Source organism: Trichoplusia ni, chromosome 6 (genome assembly GCF_003590095.1).
Source record: "Trichoplusia ni isolate ovarian cell line Hi5 chromosome 6, tn1, whole genome shotgun sequence".
NCBI classification, from domain to species: domain Eukaryota; kingdom Metazoa; phylum Arthropoda; class Insecta; order Lepidoptera; family Noctuidae; genus Trichoplusia; species Trichoplusia ni.
Window position 1 is genome coordinate 3,534,002 of NC_039483.1, and position 17,379 is coordinate 3,551,380.

The following is a 17,379-nucleotide window of genomic DNA, read 5'->3' on the forward strand; positions in this document are numbered from 1 at the left end:
ATTCAATTCATGAATTCATCATTTTGCTTCTAACTACAATAGTTTTACTTACTTAAAAATATAATGGTAGGTTCGGACACCAAGGTATGCCTAGTGCTTTAAGATAACCATTCCCAATTCTGATCAATAAACCAGCGAAGACAATCAAAGTTATCCTTTTAAGGTTAAAAACTTCAGATTGTCCTGAAACGATTGCGTTATCCGCAAAGTAAAGTTACATTACTAAGGGGACGCGGTTCCCACTTGTTGTAACTCAATTGGCCTTTTTATGGACAGATCCCTCAAGGGTATTCCGTACTTAAATGTTTTAAAAGATATTGGATTCTGGGTATTTATAAATTGGCTGAAAATATCCGAAGGACAGGAAGTTGGATTTTTATTAAAGTTTCCGATATAGATTCTGTTTTTGGGTTGTTTACACGTGCGGTGAAAACCGTTGTGGTTATGTCCTTAAAAGCATTTATGTTTGGTAATTTGTGAGGGGAAATGGGCAAACAATTTGGTGTCAAAAAAAAACAATTGATTAAGAATATTTTCTGTCACCGATATTCAGTACTTTGCTGATGTTCTGTTTAATGTAAAATAATAGATTTTACATTAAACTTTGTAGTAGACCAAAAAAGTCGGTATACTAATAGATATAATATAGTTAGTTATATCATAACTAAGGTTTTTTCCCTGCCTCGATAAAATTTGATGTCTGAATAACGTAGGTTTCAATTAATTGACCGATTACTTGTTTTCAATCTCTCCCAACAATCTGAGGTTATTTTTAGTCCTACATAATTCATTCAGCAATATTCAAATAAAATTCTTCCTATCATACAGACACAATTTCCTTAAAACCACCCAAATAAGCAAAAAAACAGGAAAAGTCAAACAAAAACCAAAACAACGTGACAATGGCTCCATTATTTTTATCACAAAAGCAGTCTGATAAGACAATTCTAAAAGCAAAGGTTATCATCAGTCCATAATGATGGAATCTTTGGGCCCTTATAAAAGATCGGGCCCCATTGTGCTATAGATAGAATTTGCACATAACGAACCCTTAAAAAAGAAAATAAAGATAGGTATTTAATGGGACTCCAAAAAAACAAAAAAAATATTTTAAATAAAATAATAATAGTCAAAAAAAATATTCAGTATTTTATGTCTGGTCCCGAAAAAAAAATAAGCAAATCCTGTTTACCTCTTTTTCAAGGGTTCAAATTTATTACACCATGCCCTAGGAAACTGTAAAACACTACTGACTTTCATAAATGCAAGGTTAATGTAATTTTTCAATGGCCTGGAGAAAGTCAATAAAAGCTTGTAAAATATACGTGTGAAGTGTAATCTAGAGCATAATGACGTAATAATATGGTTGATATTCGAATGAATCTCGAGTTTTCATTGCGGTCGAATGCGGAAAGGCAACAAAATATTTGATTGACAACATTCAGGACGCTTTTCCATGGCTTGAGATAAATTTTATTTTATTCGAAGGCCTGGGGGTATATCTAGAATCCTGATATCTCCAGCTATGATATTTCTCAGACTTTGAAATGTAGATTCGATTTATGAGATGCATATTTGCTATATGTCTTGGTATCAAAGGACTTTGCTTCGAAGTTGAATAGTGCCAGGGTAGCTGATATAATATGTAGGTGATGTTTAAGTAAATTTAACTTTTTCAAAGTGATTTCAATAAGCAAATTGGAGGCAGAAGAAAGAGAATAGCAGAATAATATAATAAAAAACCGGTAAAGTCCTAGTCAGAAGCGCAAAACAGATTGAAAAAGAAAACACAAAACTGTGGGTTATGCATGTTGGGCTATAGAAAAAAAAACTGTTTTATAACTTATATTTCATATTGTAGCGGCATCAAAATTACTTATTCCATGAGAATTTTAATTGTCTAGATACTATGGCCAAGGAACTTCAAAAACAAATACTTTATTCAGATCAAAAGTGAGGTTACAGAAATACTATTGATGATTTTTCCAATTGACTGCATGAAGAACAAACAAAGTGCTCTGGAAAACGATAAAACGTGACATTAAAAAAGTATTCAGAGTAATTTGTATCGTAAAATATACTGGTAGGACTGAATTGAAGCCACTATAACCACAATATACACTCAAGCTACATGTTTTTGAGGGAGGCGGAGTAATAAAAGGGTTTTGTGTGAAAAGGGTATTGTATATATATGAGATGTTGAATTTCTTAGTTTTAGTTTCGAAGTAAATAGCAAAGATTATAATGTTTTGAATTGAGCTCTGATTATGGCGCACTTGAATATGAGTATAATAAACAGATTTACCCATTTTTAATGTTAATAATTTATCGTAACCCTATCATGCTGTTTACTATAACTTACTCAATGTTATACGCAATGTGCAGGTAGACTTAGATAAAGTACTAAAGATGCAAGTTCAGCATCTATTATATTTGTATCTACATTTAAAATAATTATTACACGTCCTAAAAGTGCCGAAAAATCCTGTAATCTATTTAACCTAAAATTATATTTTGTAAAAGTATACCTTACCAGGAGGAGCTCGTTGCTAAGCTTTTAAAGCATTAGTGAATCTATCACAGCTTTAGCTATGCTTGACGCGGTTGGTCCGCAGATGGGTGAGCATCTTTGCCATAACCAATTTCTCCGTATTTCGGAAGACTCGTTAAATTGTAGGTCCCGGCTGTTATTCCTACATCTTTGGCAGTCGTTCAGATAGTTAAAAGCTTGAAAGTCTGACAACCAGTCTAAACTAGGGTATCTTGTTACCTAGGTAACTGGGTTGAGGAGGTCAGATGATCAGTCACTCCTTGTAAAACTCTACGATGGTACTTAGCTGAATCCGGTTAGACTGGAAGCCGACCCCAACATAGTCGGGAAAAGGCTAGGCCGATGATGACCATGTATCATTAACACTAATAACTCCTTTTCATCTACAGGTAAATGGGAGCTGGGCTGGATTCTCTGCGACATCTGGATCAGCCTGGACATTCTCCTCTGTACAGCATCCATCCTCTCTCTCTGCGCCATCAGCGTAGACCGTTATCTCGCTGTCACCCGGCCGCTAACATACTCCAGGCGGAGAAGATCAAAGAAGCTTGCCTTGACAATGATATTCTTTGTCTGGATCGCCGCCGGGGCGATTACTTGTCCTCCTATGTTTGGGTGGTAAGTACTTGTGATTTTATCTTACTAATTACCGTTAGATTCTATGCAGAATATCAGAACACATTCATAAGAATTGACGGCTCGTAATGGTAGCTCGTAAAAATCAATGACAAAAGTCGATGATCAAAATCAGAAATTTAATATTAAGGAGCGGAATGCATGGGTCGAGGTTAAGGGAGGACTTTTCCCAGCAGTGAGACACAAAAAGCTAGATAAAGAAAGCAACGGAATTTGCTACAGAACTACTTTTTTCGATTGTTCTGGTACTTCGGTTCACAAACTTTTGAATAAGTGAGACTTGCGATTAAATTTCTGATTTCGATCATCTACTCTAGCTATTTCAATGTTCAGGCCCAAAAAAAAGATACTCATATGATATTTGTTTCCATTCCTTCATTTTGTTTTGATTAATTTTGACTGGCTTTAAAACAAGGATTAAATAACTCTTTTGTTTTTTTTTTCTCCAATCATTTCCCTTTTTCAGAAATCAAGCGATTTCATTCAAATGCTAAATCTCATTGCATGCAAAAGATTACCCTTTGCTCTTTTCCAAGCAGGTTGTGGAATAGTATTACCCTTTCTTATCGTTCCCATGTAACGAGGGTGAGATATCCAGGTTAGATAAAACGTGTTTCCGGTGCGTTTAACAGCCGCCCTAAATTTGGAAAAGTCCTAGGTGTTAGGGTTTTGCCTAGTAGTAGATGTCAAGATACCGGTTAAGTGCCTGTGTAACCATAAAGAAATCGGTTTTTTTTTAATAATAGTTTGTGAGTACCAAACCAATTTATGATCTTTATAACTCTTTGCTCAAAGTAGATAATTATTTATTTTTAGTTTTTGTTATGACAGTGGCAACAGAAATGCATTATCATTATCTATCGATCACGGTTCATGAGATACCTCCTGGTAACAGGCACGTATTAGGTCTTCGTTTCCTTTGGGTAGGGAACCCAAAAAAAAAAAAACAAAAACAAATGTTCCAAAAAAGGAACATGTTTTAATTTTGAATTCCAGTGTCAATTGATCCCGCTAATTATTACAAAAGTTTGCAAGCATACAAATCGATCTTGTTAGAACAATTTACACTGCTCTTAAAGAAACATATTTATAAAATCACTGCTTTCAAGTCAAAATTTATAACTTTAATAATAACTATCGTTTCTCAACAAAGAAACTGAAATAGTCAATAGATGTCAAAAGGAATAACTAACGAAATAAATTATTTCTCTCAGAATGAACTTCAAGAAACCGTTCGTGTATATTTTTAGAATAATGCAGAAATTATACTGAGAGGAACAGAAGTCGTTATATCTCCGAGCTTTATTCAGACTACTTATACCGGTCTTCGACAAAACGAGCTTCGAAAATACAGCTGTACTAAATACGTCATAAGTCTTATTATTAAAGTAAACACTCCAACTAATATATCTTATGTATGCTAAAAAATTATCACTTTGCTCTGAATAACTTGATGATACTTTGATCATGAACAGCCTAGCCTTTTCCAACTATGATAGGACCTTCTAGCTTCTAACTACCCATAACGATTTTTAAAGATGTATAAATAACAGATGGGACTTACAACTTTGACGTGTCTTGCGAAAAACGGAGGAACTGGTTATCGCATAGACGATCACCCATCCACGGAGCGACCATATAACGATTAGCTAAACAAGTGCTCGACCAAATTGTAGTTGAACAAGACACTCCATACACTTATGGATAATCAGGCAAAATAAATTAACAGTCTAGTAAATGGTGCTTAAAACTAGCGCTGGAGAGAGCTAAGGGACTCGATTCCCGATACAATACATCTCAATTAAATTCGTCGTTTCATTTTTTTCTTAATTTCTTAATCTATTTTACTTAAAGTGTCTCAAAAATGCCATCCCTTACTTACTATGGCTATCTAGTGTGAAATGAAAGGGTTTCTAGAAGCACATCGTATTCGCCTTACCTTTCCACGGGTGACGGGATAACCGATCATGCATATAGGGTTTAGTACATCCCTCGACCCCTAATGTACCTATCAATGCGTCTACTCATGTAGAAAATTAGACCTTGTTGTTGCTTTTGTTACTATCTTTTTGTACTTACATCATCACACCCATTTTGGGATACGGAAAGTGTGTTCTTTTATCAGTTTTTTATTTACTAGTTTTACTCCACGAATTTGTCTTTTAAATTTCACTTACAAGCTTTTGGTTTGAAAGTCCAACGGCCATACCACTAGGCAACTGCTTATATTTTGCATTTGCCTTTTATTGGAAGCAGAAAAACTATTTTTCAAAATCATTTAACATTTAATGTTTTCCCCAGGTACGAACCCGACCACAATCAGAACGGGAACTGTAGGTACAATCAGAACCCTGGCTACGTGGTGTTCTCAGCCATGGGCTCCTTCTTCCTGCCGATGGCGGTGATGGTGTATGTATACGCCAGGATATCATGCGTCGTGGCGAGACGTCACCAGCAGCTGGCTAGCAGCACTAAGTGTAATAAGGTAAGACGGTTTCATTTTTTTTTTTGTATTTTTTTTCGTTCCATTTTGAGCAATTGCCATGAAGAAATTTACTTGGCGTTTATTTTATTTTATTTGGAACAACAATTATAACAATTATTATATGTATAGATTATGTATAAAGTTAACAATTATGTAAATTATATAAAATAATTTTTGGGCTTATCATAAAAGACAGAAATAATAATCAAGAATTTGATACATGATCAAGATGCTGTGTTTAGACAGCTTTTTTATAGAAAATATTTCAAACGGTCATACTAGTTCCTCAGATAGAAGTTAACTCATGATTGAAAAATTGACCTACAATCTAATAATATAAATCTGTTTAGAGATTTCGATAATTTTCAAAAAATATTGATTTATTTTTGTTAAATACTGTATTGAAAATAGAAGTACGTCCAGGACTTTATTCAGCAGCTTTTAGTTTATTTTATATTTATTCTGGTTATATTAATCTAATATATGAAATTCCCGTGTCACGATGTTAGTTACCGTACTCTTCCGATACGGCTTTACCGATTTTTACCAAATTTTATATCCGTATTCAGTAGGTCTAGGAATCGGCTACTATCTATTTTTCATAACCCTAAGTGATAAGGGATGTCCACCCTTAATATTTTGTCTCCACTGTGATCATCGACTGTTAGGCGGTACGTAGTTCGCCAGGACAGCTAGTTATATTATAAAAAAGGACGAAATTACATTCCAAAACATAATTTTATTCTTATACATATATACATATTACCTCTTGCAATCAATAATAATATTTATTGGACACCCTTAATAAGAAACCCGACAAACACAACGTCAAATGAACAAAGGCATTCTTAGAAATCAAAGACAATTCGCTTTTTAAAGTAGGTTAAGTAAATAATTCAACCGTCACTATTTACGAAGCTATCGCAGTAAAACAAAAGCCTTATATAAGACCTAAGAAATAGGCTATTTTTGTGCCTGAAGGTGATAAACAAACCTTACATATCTCTGTCATTATTGTTTGTACAAAAGATCTAGATTTATGAGACATGATATTGGTACAACAGAATTGTATTTGAGAAGATATAACACTTATAATGCGTTCGTATTTGTTCTGTTAAAAGGAAATGTTGTAGCTATTGATTCCGTTAGCTTTAATGAAAATACTAGGTAAAGATTGTATTTTAGTAATAAAATTGGATCGGGTGTTATTATACTATAAACGGACAGTCGCTCAATATAAAATTAATCATATGCTTTTTTATTTTCATATTGAAATCGACTCACGGATTTATTTACCCTTATGTCGCGGTGGGTTTCACAAACATTCAAGTCACATGCATAAAGACACCCAGATTCAAGACAAGCATTCAACAGACAAATAGTTGTCCTACGCGGGAATAAAACCCGAGTCATGTCACACTCAGTGGGTTTGGCGTGGCGACCTCAACCACTCGGTTATCCGATCAGTTAAACGGCTACGACGAGATGGAGGTTTTGTAAATACGTACTTATGTATCGAGAGCGAAGGCTCTGGAATGTATGTTGCCATGCCAATAAGTAAGTAAAGGTATTTTGCCAAGTCATTGATCCCAAATTATATACGTTCGTTTATTACAATAAGGTGTTTGGGTGGTTTGCTGTAATGATATGAATGTCTGTGATACACTCAAAAAAAATCCTTCGTGAAAGGCGAAAAACAAGAATTCTAAAATATGTAACATGCTGTAGCAAGAACTGAAAAAATAAAAATATAACCTATATCAAAGATAATCAAATAACCACTTACATTTGTATTTACCTACTTTCGTAATAAAATTCGTCCATTTTATGAACACATGATTTTGCCCAAAAAATGCTAAGAGAAAACAATACCTTAACAAGATTTCTTGTCCTCTTCATATACATTGACAAAACTGTGTCTTCGCTTCGGACTTTTATAAGATCAGTAATGAGACACTAATGTATCTAATTTACTAAACTTAGCTTTTAGGTTAACTGAATAGTTTGGCTGAGACAAATAAGTAAGGAGAGGTCTACGAAAGCCACTATTTGACTTCAGATCACATTTAGGGACTCTTGAATAGTTTTGATCCTAAAACACTATTTAAGATAGGTCATTGGTGGTTAGAAGTTAGTGTTGAATCGGTTTTTAATTGCTTTTTGTAAAATGTAACAGCAAATGGCCGTTGGGAAAATTTTAATATGGTCTATAGGATAAAAAGTAATTTTGAAAGTTGCTTTATCAGACTTGAAAATCGACGAATATAATATATATTTTGTATGTTTATTGTTTGCCAAATTAAAAAAGGGATAATATAACTACATTGCATTATATACATCATGCTATAATATCAATAAAAAACCGAAAGAACGAGTTTAGTCGGTACTTATTATTCGGATGATTACCAATTACAACACTCAATCATAGAAATGTAATGTAATGAAATATCTTTAAATATCTGAACAAAGAAAGGACATACAATGTTAAACTTTATATATCTTAACAGAAACATTCGCACTAAAACAGCAAAACAACATTCAAACTAAAATAACCACGCCATTGTGGTTTCTTTGGAACGTTGTATTTTCGGCATTGAAAAGCGAAAACAGTAGCAAAATTCTTATGTTAATGTTCCCGTTGCACGCAGTCTTACATTCAAACAACTTATAATAGAAACATGTTTATTGTAACCCAGTTTTATTTATGAACTAGCTGTTGCCCTCAGGCTCGTCCGCGCCAAATCAAAAATGATCCCACAGGAATGATCCATCATGGTCACGGGCAGACTGACCATGGCGTCGAAACGTCGGGAACTAAAATCAAACATTTAACCGCGATAAAATCCGTAAAAGTAGTTTCATTTCAATGTCTAACATTCGCGTAAACCTAAGAAACCACTGATCCCACAGGTACATATAGTTGGGATAAAAACTATCCTATGTGTTGATCCTGGTTATAAGCTATTTGTGTACCAAGTTTCATTTAAATCTGTTTAGGGTATTTTGCATGTGAGAGCCTTAACAAACATCCATACATACAAACTTTCGGTTTATTAGCAGAATATTAAGAAAATTCAAAGCAAACGCACAAAATTATATCTTGTATTTCATTTTTAACTGAAGACATAATTATTAAGTTAGTAAAGTCAAAACGCATGTTACGCTTACCAGATTCATTTATTCAGGTTTTTATTTCATCCCCCTACTCTTAAATAAGAACTATGAACACCCATGTATTTCCTTTATTTAAATTAAATAACATATAAATTACATTTTTAAATATAGGTATATAAAAAAAACAACATATATTTAAAAATATAAAAAATAGTGTCCAACCGGCAACGGGAACAGGGCCCAAGCTGCCGGCGGTCAGGGCTCCAGAGAGAGGAACCTCCTCACGATGCGCGCCGTGTCCAGAAGTACCGATTTCTGAATCAAACCCTTGACCCAGACGCCCAACGAGAGCCTCCGAAGATGTTGATCGAGGCTCTTGGCTATTAACCCATTGGCACTTACGACTACTGGGACAATGATTGCCGAGTCCACCTCCCACAAGTCGACAACCTCGTGAGCTAAATCCAAATATTTCAATTGTTTTTCTTTTTCTGCTTTCACGAGGTTCTCGTCATGAACACCTATGTATTATTAATATTGTATTTAATTTCTAAATCCAATATCTAATTTATCTTAGTCTAAAACGAAAACACTAAAATCCTTACTTGAAAACTAAATTGTAAGAAAGTTGTTAAAAGGTACATTTTCATCAAGATAATTCTTTCATACCAATCTGCGAAGGTTCTGACTAAATCAATCACAGTTTTTATGAACACTTTGCGTCGACACTTTATAAATGGATGGAGGGCTTTCAAATAAAAGCCAAAATAAACTAAAAAATCAAGGTTTTTTCAAAAGTCCAAACAGTGGTTCTCAAAGTGTGTTATTTCGTTTGGGACCTACTATCAGCTCTTAAAGCAAGATTTTTGCAGTTGTGGAATGAGATTCCGATCTACATCGTCTTATTTTCGACGACCTCCGTGATCGAGTGGCGTACGCACCGGTTTCAAGGTGTCGCTAGCTCTGAGGTCCCGGGTTCGATCCCCGGTCGGGTCAATGTAAAAATCACATTTCTACATTGTCTCGGGTCTGGGTATTTGTGGTACCTTCGTTGTATCTGAATTCCATAACACATGTGCTTTAGCAACTTACTTTGGGTTCAGAACAATGTATGTGATGTTGTCCGGATTTACTATAATATGGTTGTGATGACTGTATCATGCGTCTATACATCGGTGAATCCTGGTAGAGAGTGTTTCCATAAAAAAAGAAAATACCTATTTTCTGTCACGCTCCCACAACAATGTATCAGTTTAACGATGAAAAGATTGAGCGATTTCAATATAGTTTGTTGAATTACGTTCTTGTGTTCTTAGATGTTTTAAAAAAATCGTCCAAGCTGTTTAAAGTTGTGGCGTAAAGATGTAACTGTCTGGCCCTTTTTTTCGGACGTCATGTTTTGTGACGCAATATATTTGATCCAATTACATTGTCCGAAACTATAGGTAAGATTTCGCGGGTCCCTTTAAAGCAACCATATTTTGCAACCATCGTTGAAAAAATACTTGTACCTGTATCAACCAAACTAACATATTAAGTAACTATAATTCCATTGCATGTACAGAACAAAACTAGGCAGAGTATCCTGAAAACTGGTAATTGCTTCAATGACCGGAAAAAGTTGGCATCCGCTGGTCTAGACTGAAATATAAAGTGAGTCTAAACTAAGTTTTCTGAAAGAAAAGGTGTCTGTCCCTATTCAAGGAGGATGGATATGAATAGGCAATTTAACGGGTTTTTTGGAAAGGTATTTGACTTACCAGTCCGTACAGGCCCTGTGGAACAGGTATAATAACAAATTTATGAATAAAAACTTCTGATGTGACTAAATTTAAGAAAATATGAAACATTTAGATTTGTTTTGGTTTTATTTATAGGCAAAGTTACATGCGTTCTGTTTTTTAATATCCAGTTTTAAGTATTATTCATAGCATAATAGCAATCATAGAAATCAAATATTTAATCTTTATGTAACTTGCAAGAATTAATTTCAGACAAACAATGGCTCAGGTGAAACTATATAAACGCTTTTAAAATTAATATATCTAAAAGTAAAGGACATAGCAAAGATGAAGAAGACACTATAATAAATCTAAAGCTTTCTCAATTTATAGAAATACCAGTTTTAACAGGGTACTAAATTTAGCTTAAGAAACATTTTGTATTTAATAGAACATTCGGGAAAAGGAACAAACGGAATATAAATCTTTATTAGAATATTGTTGAATTAATTTCTGTTTCGAAATTAATTTGTTGAATCAAAGAACAATTTAAGTAATTTGAGTAGTGTACCATTTAATATTGATAACTGCCTAATCTGTAGTAAAAGAAGTGATGGAAAAAACTATGTTTTAGGAGGCTTACTGGCCAAATGAATAACTACGTCTTTTGGAATCGATTAAAAGTTTGAAAAAGCTAATGATCGGTTATCGGGTTTATAGCTATATTACTTTCCTTATATTTACAAGAATATTTCAAAAATATAGTTTTTTTAATTGATATTTTGACAAGCTAACTTATTGCAGCAATATCACTTTTATATTCGACTATAGAAATAGCTCCAAATAACACATATTTTTAGTTTCTATAGACCATGCGACTTTATCTTTTACACTACATATTATGACATGATAAAAACATTTCAGCTATTTGGTCATACTGACAATGTTTTATGCTTGATCATTTTGATAGCACACGCATTAAAATACATAAATTACCTTGAAACACAAACAGAAAAATAGCAACATTCGTAAATAACATGTTTACTTTAGAATTACATTACGAATAACTGAATATTCTAATTCACATTTCCAGGAATCTATTTTGAATGTCGATGGTAGCAGTTTAACCAAATATTTATCTAATCATGAAATAACAAACATGTTATAACCTAAAAATGTTGTTTCAGAAAGGAAAATTATCCTGTATTCGGACGGAATCAGAATCGGGATCAGACAAGCTTTCTCTGCGGCAGTCAGCATCAAAACAGACTTCAAAGAACTCAACGCAACACAGCGACTGTTCTTCTCAAGACCACAAATGCCCTTGCTGCTTCAGGCCAGAGAAGAAGAAGAAATACAGAAGCAAAGAGAAGGAGTCCAGATTCTACAACGAAGTCACTTTTAAAGCTAATTTTAAGTATAAGAATACTACACGTAGAACGCATTCTATTAAAGAGCATGTAGAAAATAATAGAGTTTCCTCTTTAAGAAGGGAAACTAAAACAGCGCAGACGTTAAGTCTGGTCGTGGGTGGTTTCGTCGCTTGCTGGCTTCCATTCTTCCTTTACTACCTTCTAACCCCATTTATACCAAGCAATTACGTCAACCCAGTCCTAATGTACATACTCACATGGCTTGGGTGGTTCAATTCAGCGATAAACCCGTTCATATACGCTTTTTACTCGCCCGATTTTAGACTAGCATTTTGGAGACTTACGATAAGAAAATGTAAGAAAAATAAACGTTAAGAGTAAGTTATTTGAGTCAATAAGTACTTATGTAGTTTATATTACCGAATAAACGTGTCAGCTGGTATAAAAAGGTCTGGAACCTCAAAAGCACTGGTTGCCGACATTTGAAACTGAACCTTACTCCAACAGCTGAAGGTTGGTATTTGAGTAAAGTTACAGATCGTATGTATACATGGTGATACAATTTTGTAGATGATAGTAAACATGTTTCAATACCGTATTTGCATCCCGATTTGATCCGATTTGACGTGCTTGGCTGTATTTTGAATACGTCGAAATGGGCAAGTGGATTTTTACCCGATTTCTATGAACAGATTTCTTTTTTTGTTTCTTATATTCGCAATAAAACGCAGACAGTTACTGTTACATGAAATTTTATTTGCTTTGCTACGAGTGCACATTGTGTCTTTCGTTTAGTGAAGAACATAAAAGTCGGGAGTTGGTATTCATCCTGGGACATGAGAAGGAGATATTTTTATTCATAAATTTAAATATTTTGTATCAGGCAATCAACGAAATTGGCTGGATTGCATATGAGATGAAAATAGAAAACTTAAAAAATGTTTATTAAAAAATATCGTGAATTCGATCGAACATGGAAAACAATATTTTTGTAGTTAAATAAATGCCATTTATTTCGAAACTGTTTGAAAAAGCAATAACAAATGAAATAATTGAGAACTGTTTTTTTTTTAATTGAATGCACAACAATTAATTATTGTAAAGGTTAATTGTTTAGCTATCACATTCGTGAGATACCTGTTAAACACGGACGGACCGACAGAGCCTTAGTAGGTAATATGGTCACGCTTTTCACCTTTGGTTACGGAACTCTAAAAAAGATTTTGCTTGATATAATGTAGTCTTCAATACATATTATTATGCATACGTAAATTTTAGCTACCATCATAATTCCTGACTAGTATAAAATCGTGTTAACGTGTTGGCAATTATTTATACAACTTAGTTGTTAATCTATGCTTTAATATAAAGGATTATAATTTAAATACTAATCTCTTTTAAACCAAATCGTGCTTAAACCTTTCATGAGTGTATCAATTGTGTAAGCTTGTTATGATTTACAATTTATTTTAACTGAGACATGCGAAATAAATTTAACATTCGGTATTTTATGTACATAGCTTACTACAGTTTGTATTTGTACAATACCAACATCAAAATTATAGTCTCCACATGTTGATTATGACTAAATACCATTTTTTTTGTCAACTAGTTTTAGCCACTGAACCGATTTAAGGCAAAATAACAAAATAATTTCAAAAGCATAAATTCATTTTAATTAGGTACAAGTTCTGCTTACAGAATCCATCTTATGGGATCCAAAAAAATTAGATCAAAATGCTTTGTTATTTCAAAAAATAAAATATCATGAAAACAAAATTTTGCTTGTATTTGACAATATGACACACTTTTTCAGCTTTATCTGTAAACAAGAAAACCCTTTCAAGATGTTTGCATGGAATATATTGTTGGATATCGCTATTCATCAAAATATACACAAAGTAATGGATGTCTCGGTTTTTTTGCAAAAAAAACTGTTTTCGTTGAAATATATTATGTTGGTTTGTCTCCTATATACCTATATGTGGTTACATGGGCCTTATGGGCGGTTTAAACTGTGACCTAAGGTTTATATCAAACTCATGAAAAAGCTGTGGTGTGAATGCAAAACTAGACAAGTATCATATTGGTTAGCACTCCCTAGTGTTGATTCAGAGTCTGAATACAAGTTTCATTTGACCGAGTAAAGGTTTCAGCCCAGGAAAATTACCAATATAACTTTCATTAACCCGTTTTATTTAAACAAAAGCTTCCTTGCTATTCAACGTGGTTGATTACAAATATTTTTTCAGTTGCACTTTATATAACTTGGAGTTAAAGATAAATTTCTTCGAATAAATCAAGTTGACAAAAGTCCGATTTGATCTAGACTAAAATCGAGAAAATAAATTGATTTATACTAGGGAACATTAATTTTCATTGACTCTGAAAGTGTTTCGAAGATGAATGGAAGTAAATTCGCTTAACAAGTCAATGTTCTTATTTTGTATTTATTGAATATCAAGCAGTAGTTTTCCAGTTTAAAATGAAGAATTAGTTAAGTTGGTTTAACGGACACATTTTTAATATTTTGTGAATCATCAATTTTGAGATTTTCTTACTAAATTAGTAAAACAGCACCACTATCTGTCTACTTGTCCATCTTTGCTCGTAAAAGTCGTATTTTTACTGCCGTCATAACATCTAATTATTAAAATAAAAATCGAAGTTAAATAATGGTTAAAACAGTCATAAACAAGACGGATGACAATTGTTTTCGCAAATGTTGCTTTTACTAATAATTATAATTAATTATACTAATTTACCTACGTACTCGTACCTAGACAGGCCCCACACGATTGTAACATAATAGTACCAATTCTTAAATATATCTTATAATCTATCTTGAAAATATTTAACTAACCCGTTTTATTAACATTCATTTCAAGAATTATTTTTAAATAACCTTGATCCGACCTCTTACCTTTCAATTAAAACAAGATTTCCTCCCTAATATTATCAATTTCAAGTTGAAACCTTGAGAATTAATGAAAAAGTATCGTTAGGTCAAACTCTATTAATAGACTAATTCTCGTTAAACTTATTATAAGCCTCTCAATCTTAACTTCCTAAATAAGTGGTTTATATTCTAGAGTTACAATAAAAAACTTTTATGAGTGGGAGTTATAATTATTAATTTCGAGTTCCGATCGCGAATCTGCCGAGGTTTCACCTCAATTACTAAATAAATAATAATATCATATTTTAATGGAGGATATCAATAGGAATAATAGCTCATTACGTGACAAATATAAAATGACCCATGTCCCACTGCTGGGCAAAGGCGCCTCTGATATTTAAACTATTTCCTTTTCACCTCGCGACATGCGTAGATTAGTATGAGATTATAAAGCCGAGCTCTGCCGGAAATAAAAAAATTCAATGATTAAACTTAGTTCCATCATAATCGAAATATCGTGATAAATTATAAATTTTAATATATTAATCTATCCGATATATGTAGTATATTAATCTATGCGGAAGCTACAAAGACACAGACACTATATAACGTGAGGAAAAATCATTTTTAGAGTCCTTATCACAAAAAAAAAAATTAACATCACCTCATAAAGCATCATTCAAAATGACAAACCATTAAGTACTGTTTTTTTCACGCCCAGTATTTTCAGCTTTATTTTTTTCCACTGGAGTCTCATAGATTTTATCTTTTCCCTTACCAGTGACTTGGTACTTACTTCATACCGCTCTCAACGACCGTGCTTAAGTAACATTTTCCTAAACAACTCCGTCCCAATTCCATTAGCAAGGGGAAACCCTTAATTAGCTTTTGTAACAATACCTAGAATTTATAACAGGAAAATAATAAAGATAATTGCGAAGGGGTTAAAAAACAAAACAAATGAAGTGTCAAAATAATTTATTGTTGGAAAGAGGTAATTAGGGGTCGCGTGGAACTATTTTGGCATTTGTTTTATTGTCCGACACGAAGTTTTGATATAATCTTAAAGCATTTAATTTAGTTTAAAGAATTATATGTTTTATTATTTAAATTCACAATACACACACTTATTCAATAAATTGTGTATATTCACATCGGCAGATTAAAAAGAACCAGTCTATTTAAGGGATATCGTGTTGCCCGGATAACTGGGTTGGGGAGGTCAGATAAGCAGTCGCTCCTTGGAAAACTCTAGTACTTAGCTGAATCCGGTTAGACTGGAAGCTGACCCCAACATAGTTGGGAAAAGGCCCTCAAGGGATGAGATGATGATGATGAGATAAAAAAAGAACAGACTATATAACTATACACCGTGATTTTTTAGTCGTCAAAAGGGGTATTTTACGTCGGATACATGAACTGGGCGTCTTTTGTAAGACGACAAAAAAATCACCGTGTATAATAACAATTACGATAAATATAAAAAACCTTGAAAACTTAACTCCAAATCGATTTTATCTTTTCAAAGAAAACCGACGGAACGATTTACGTGAACACTTAATCTCAGCTTGTACATTTTTAATCTAGACAAAGAGGCAGTCTAAAACAAGGTTTTACTGTTATAGAAACGATCAATGCAGACCGAAATGGTCCTGTCGAGAAAAGTAGAGTGACATCGTAAAAGAAAAGAGATCACTAAATTTTTAACTTGTATCCGAATGGAGATTTTGTTACTTGAAACAAAGACTAAGCAGAATATAAGCACTGGAAAATAATTTCATTTTGCCCTGCGAGCGTAAACCTAGTTTAGTATTCTTAAATGTCTCAAAATGCCCAAATTAAATTCATCAGTTGATGATTTGCAAAAAGAAGCCGTTTTAAAATAGGGTTAAAAAACAACTGGCTCATCTATCAAATTTATGACTTTACCAAGCAGTGCTTAACCTTGTTCTAGTGGCAACAGCTGTTATAGGTACATTATCTCTAAGTTATCCACTTTTCTCGATTTTTGAGATATAGCCTGATGATACATGGACAGAATTCTCGAAGGAAAGACAGCAAAGCCTTGGTTTGGATACGGTTTTTTACTTTTTGGGCACATAGCCCTGAAAGCTTTTCACAAATATTCTTTGAAAAACTAAGCCGTAATGTATGGCTCTGATGTCATATTAAATATTTAAAAATGTAGGTCAGTTTTTTACCAAATAATGGGCGATTGCGTGCCTATTTATAACCGAAAGTTAAGCAACAAAACAGGTGCTGAAAATTAATTGTCCTCAATTTTATTGAATCAAATGAAAATTGTTTTACAAAAAGCTGTTTATAAATAATCAAATAACTGTGACCGTAGAAATGCAACAATCATAATTACGTTCATATTACTTTTAGGATTCCGTACTCAAAGTGTAAAACCTTACCCCTATACAAAATGTTATCTTATGAACCATTAGAAGGCAGTTGGAATTTTCACAGATGATATATTTATGTTCCCGTCACAAAAACAAGTAATAATAGTAAACATGGAGGTTCAGGAAGGTGTGTTTCGTCATAAATTTGATGCGTAACAATTTTTTATTGCAATTTTTTTTTATAACTATATT

The 17,379-nt window shown here is 33.2% G+C and overlaps 1 protein-coding gene across 2 annotated transcripts in view; it reads left to right on the forward strand.

Annotated features, from left to right (window-relative positions):
* LOC113494990 (octopamine receptor 1-like) overlaps positions 1-12,811 on the forward strand; it is a 69,620-nt gene extending 56,809 nt beyond the window's left edge. For both annotated transcript variants that reach the window (XM_026873545.1, XM_026873544.1), the window contains exons 3-5: positions 2,941-3,169; positions 5,489-5,672; positions 11,695-12,811. In XM_026873545.1, coding sequence (XP_026729346.1) covers positions 2,941-3,169; positions 5,489-5,672; positions 11,695-12,255 — 974 coding nt within the window. In that variant the 3' untranslated portion in view covers positions 12,256-12,811. The remainder of the gene's footprint in view (positions 1-2,940; positions 3,170-5,488; positions 5,673-11,694) is intronic.
* Positions 12,812-17,379: the final 4,568 nt, after the last annotated feature.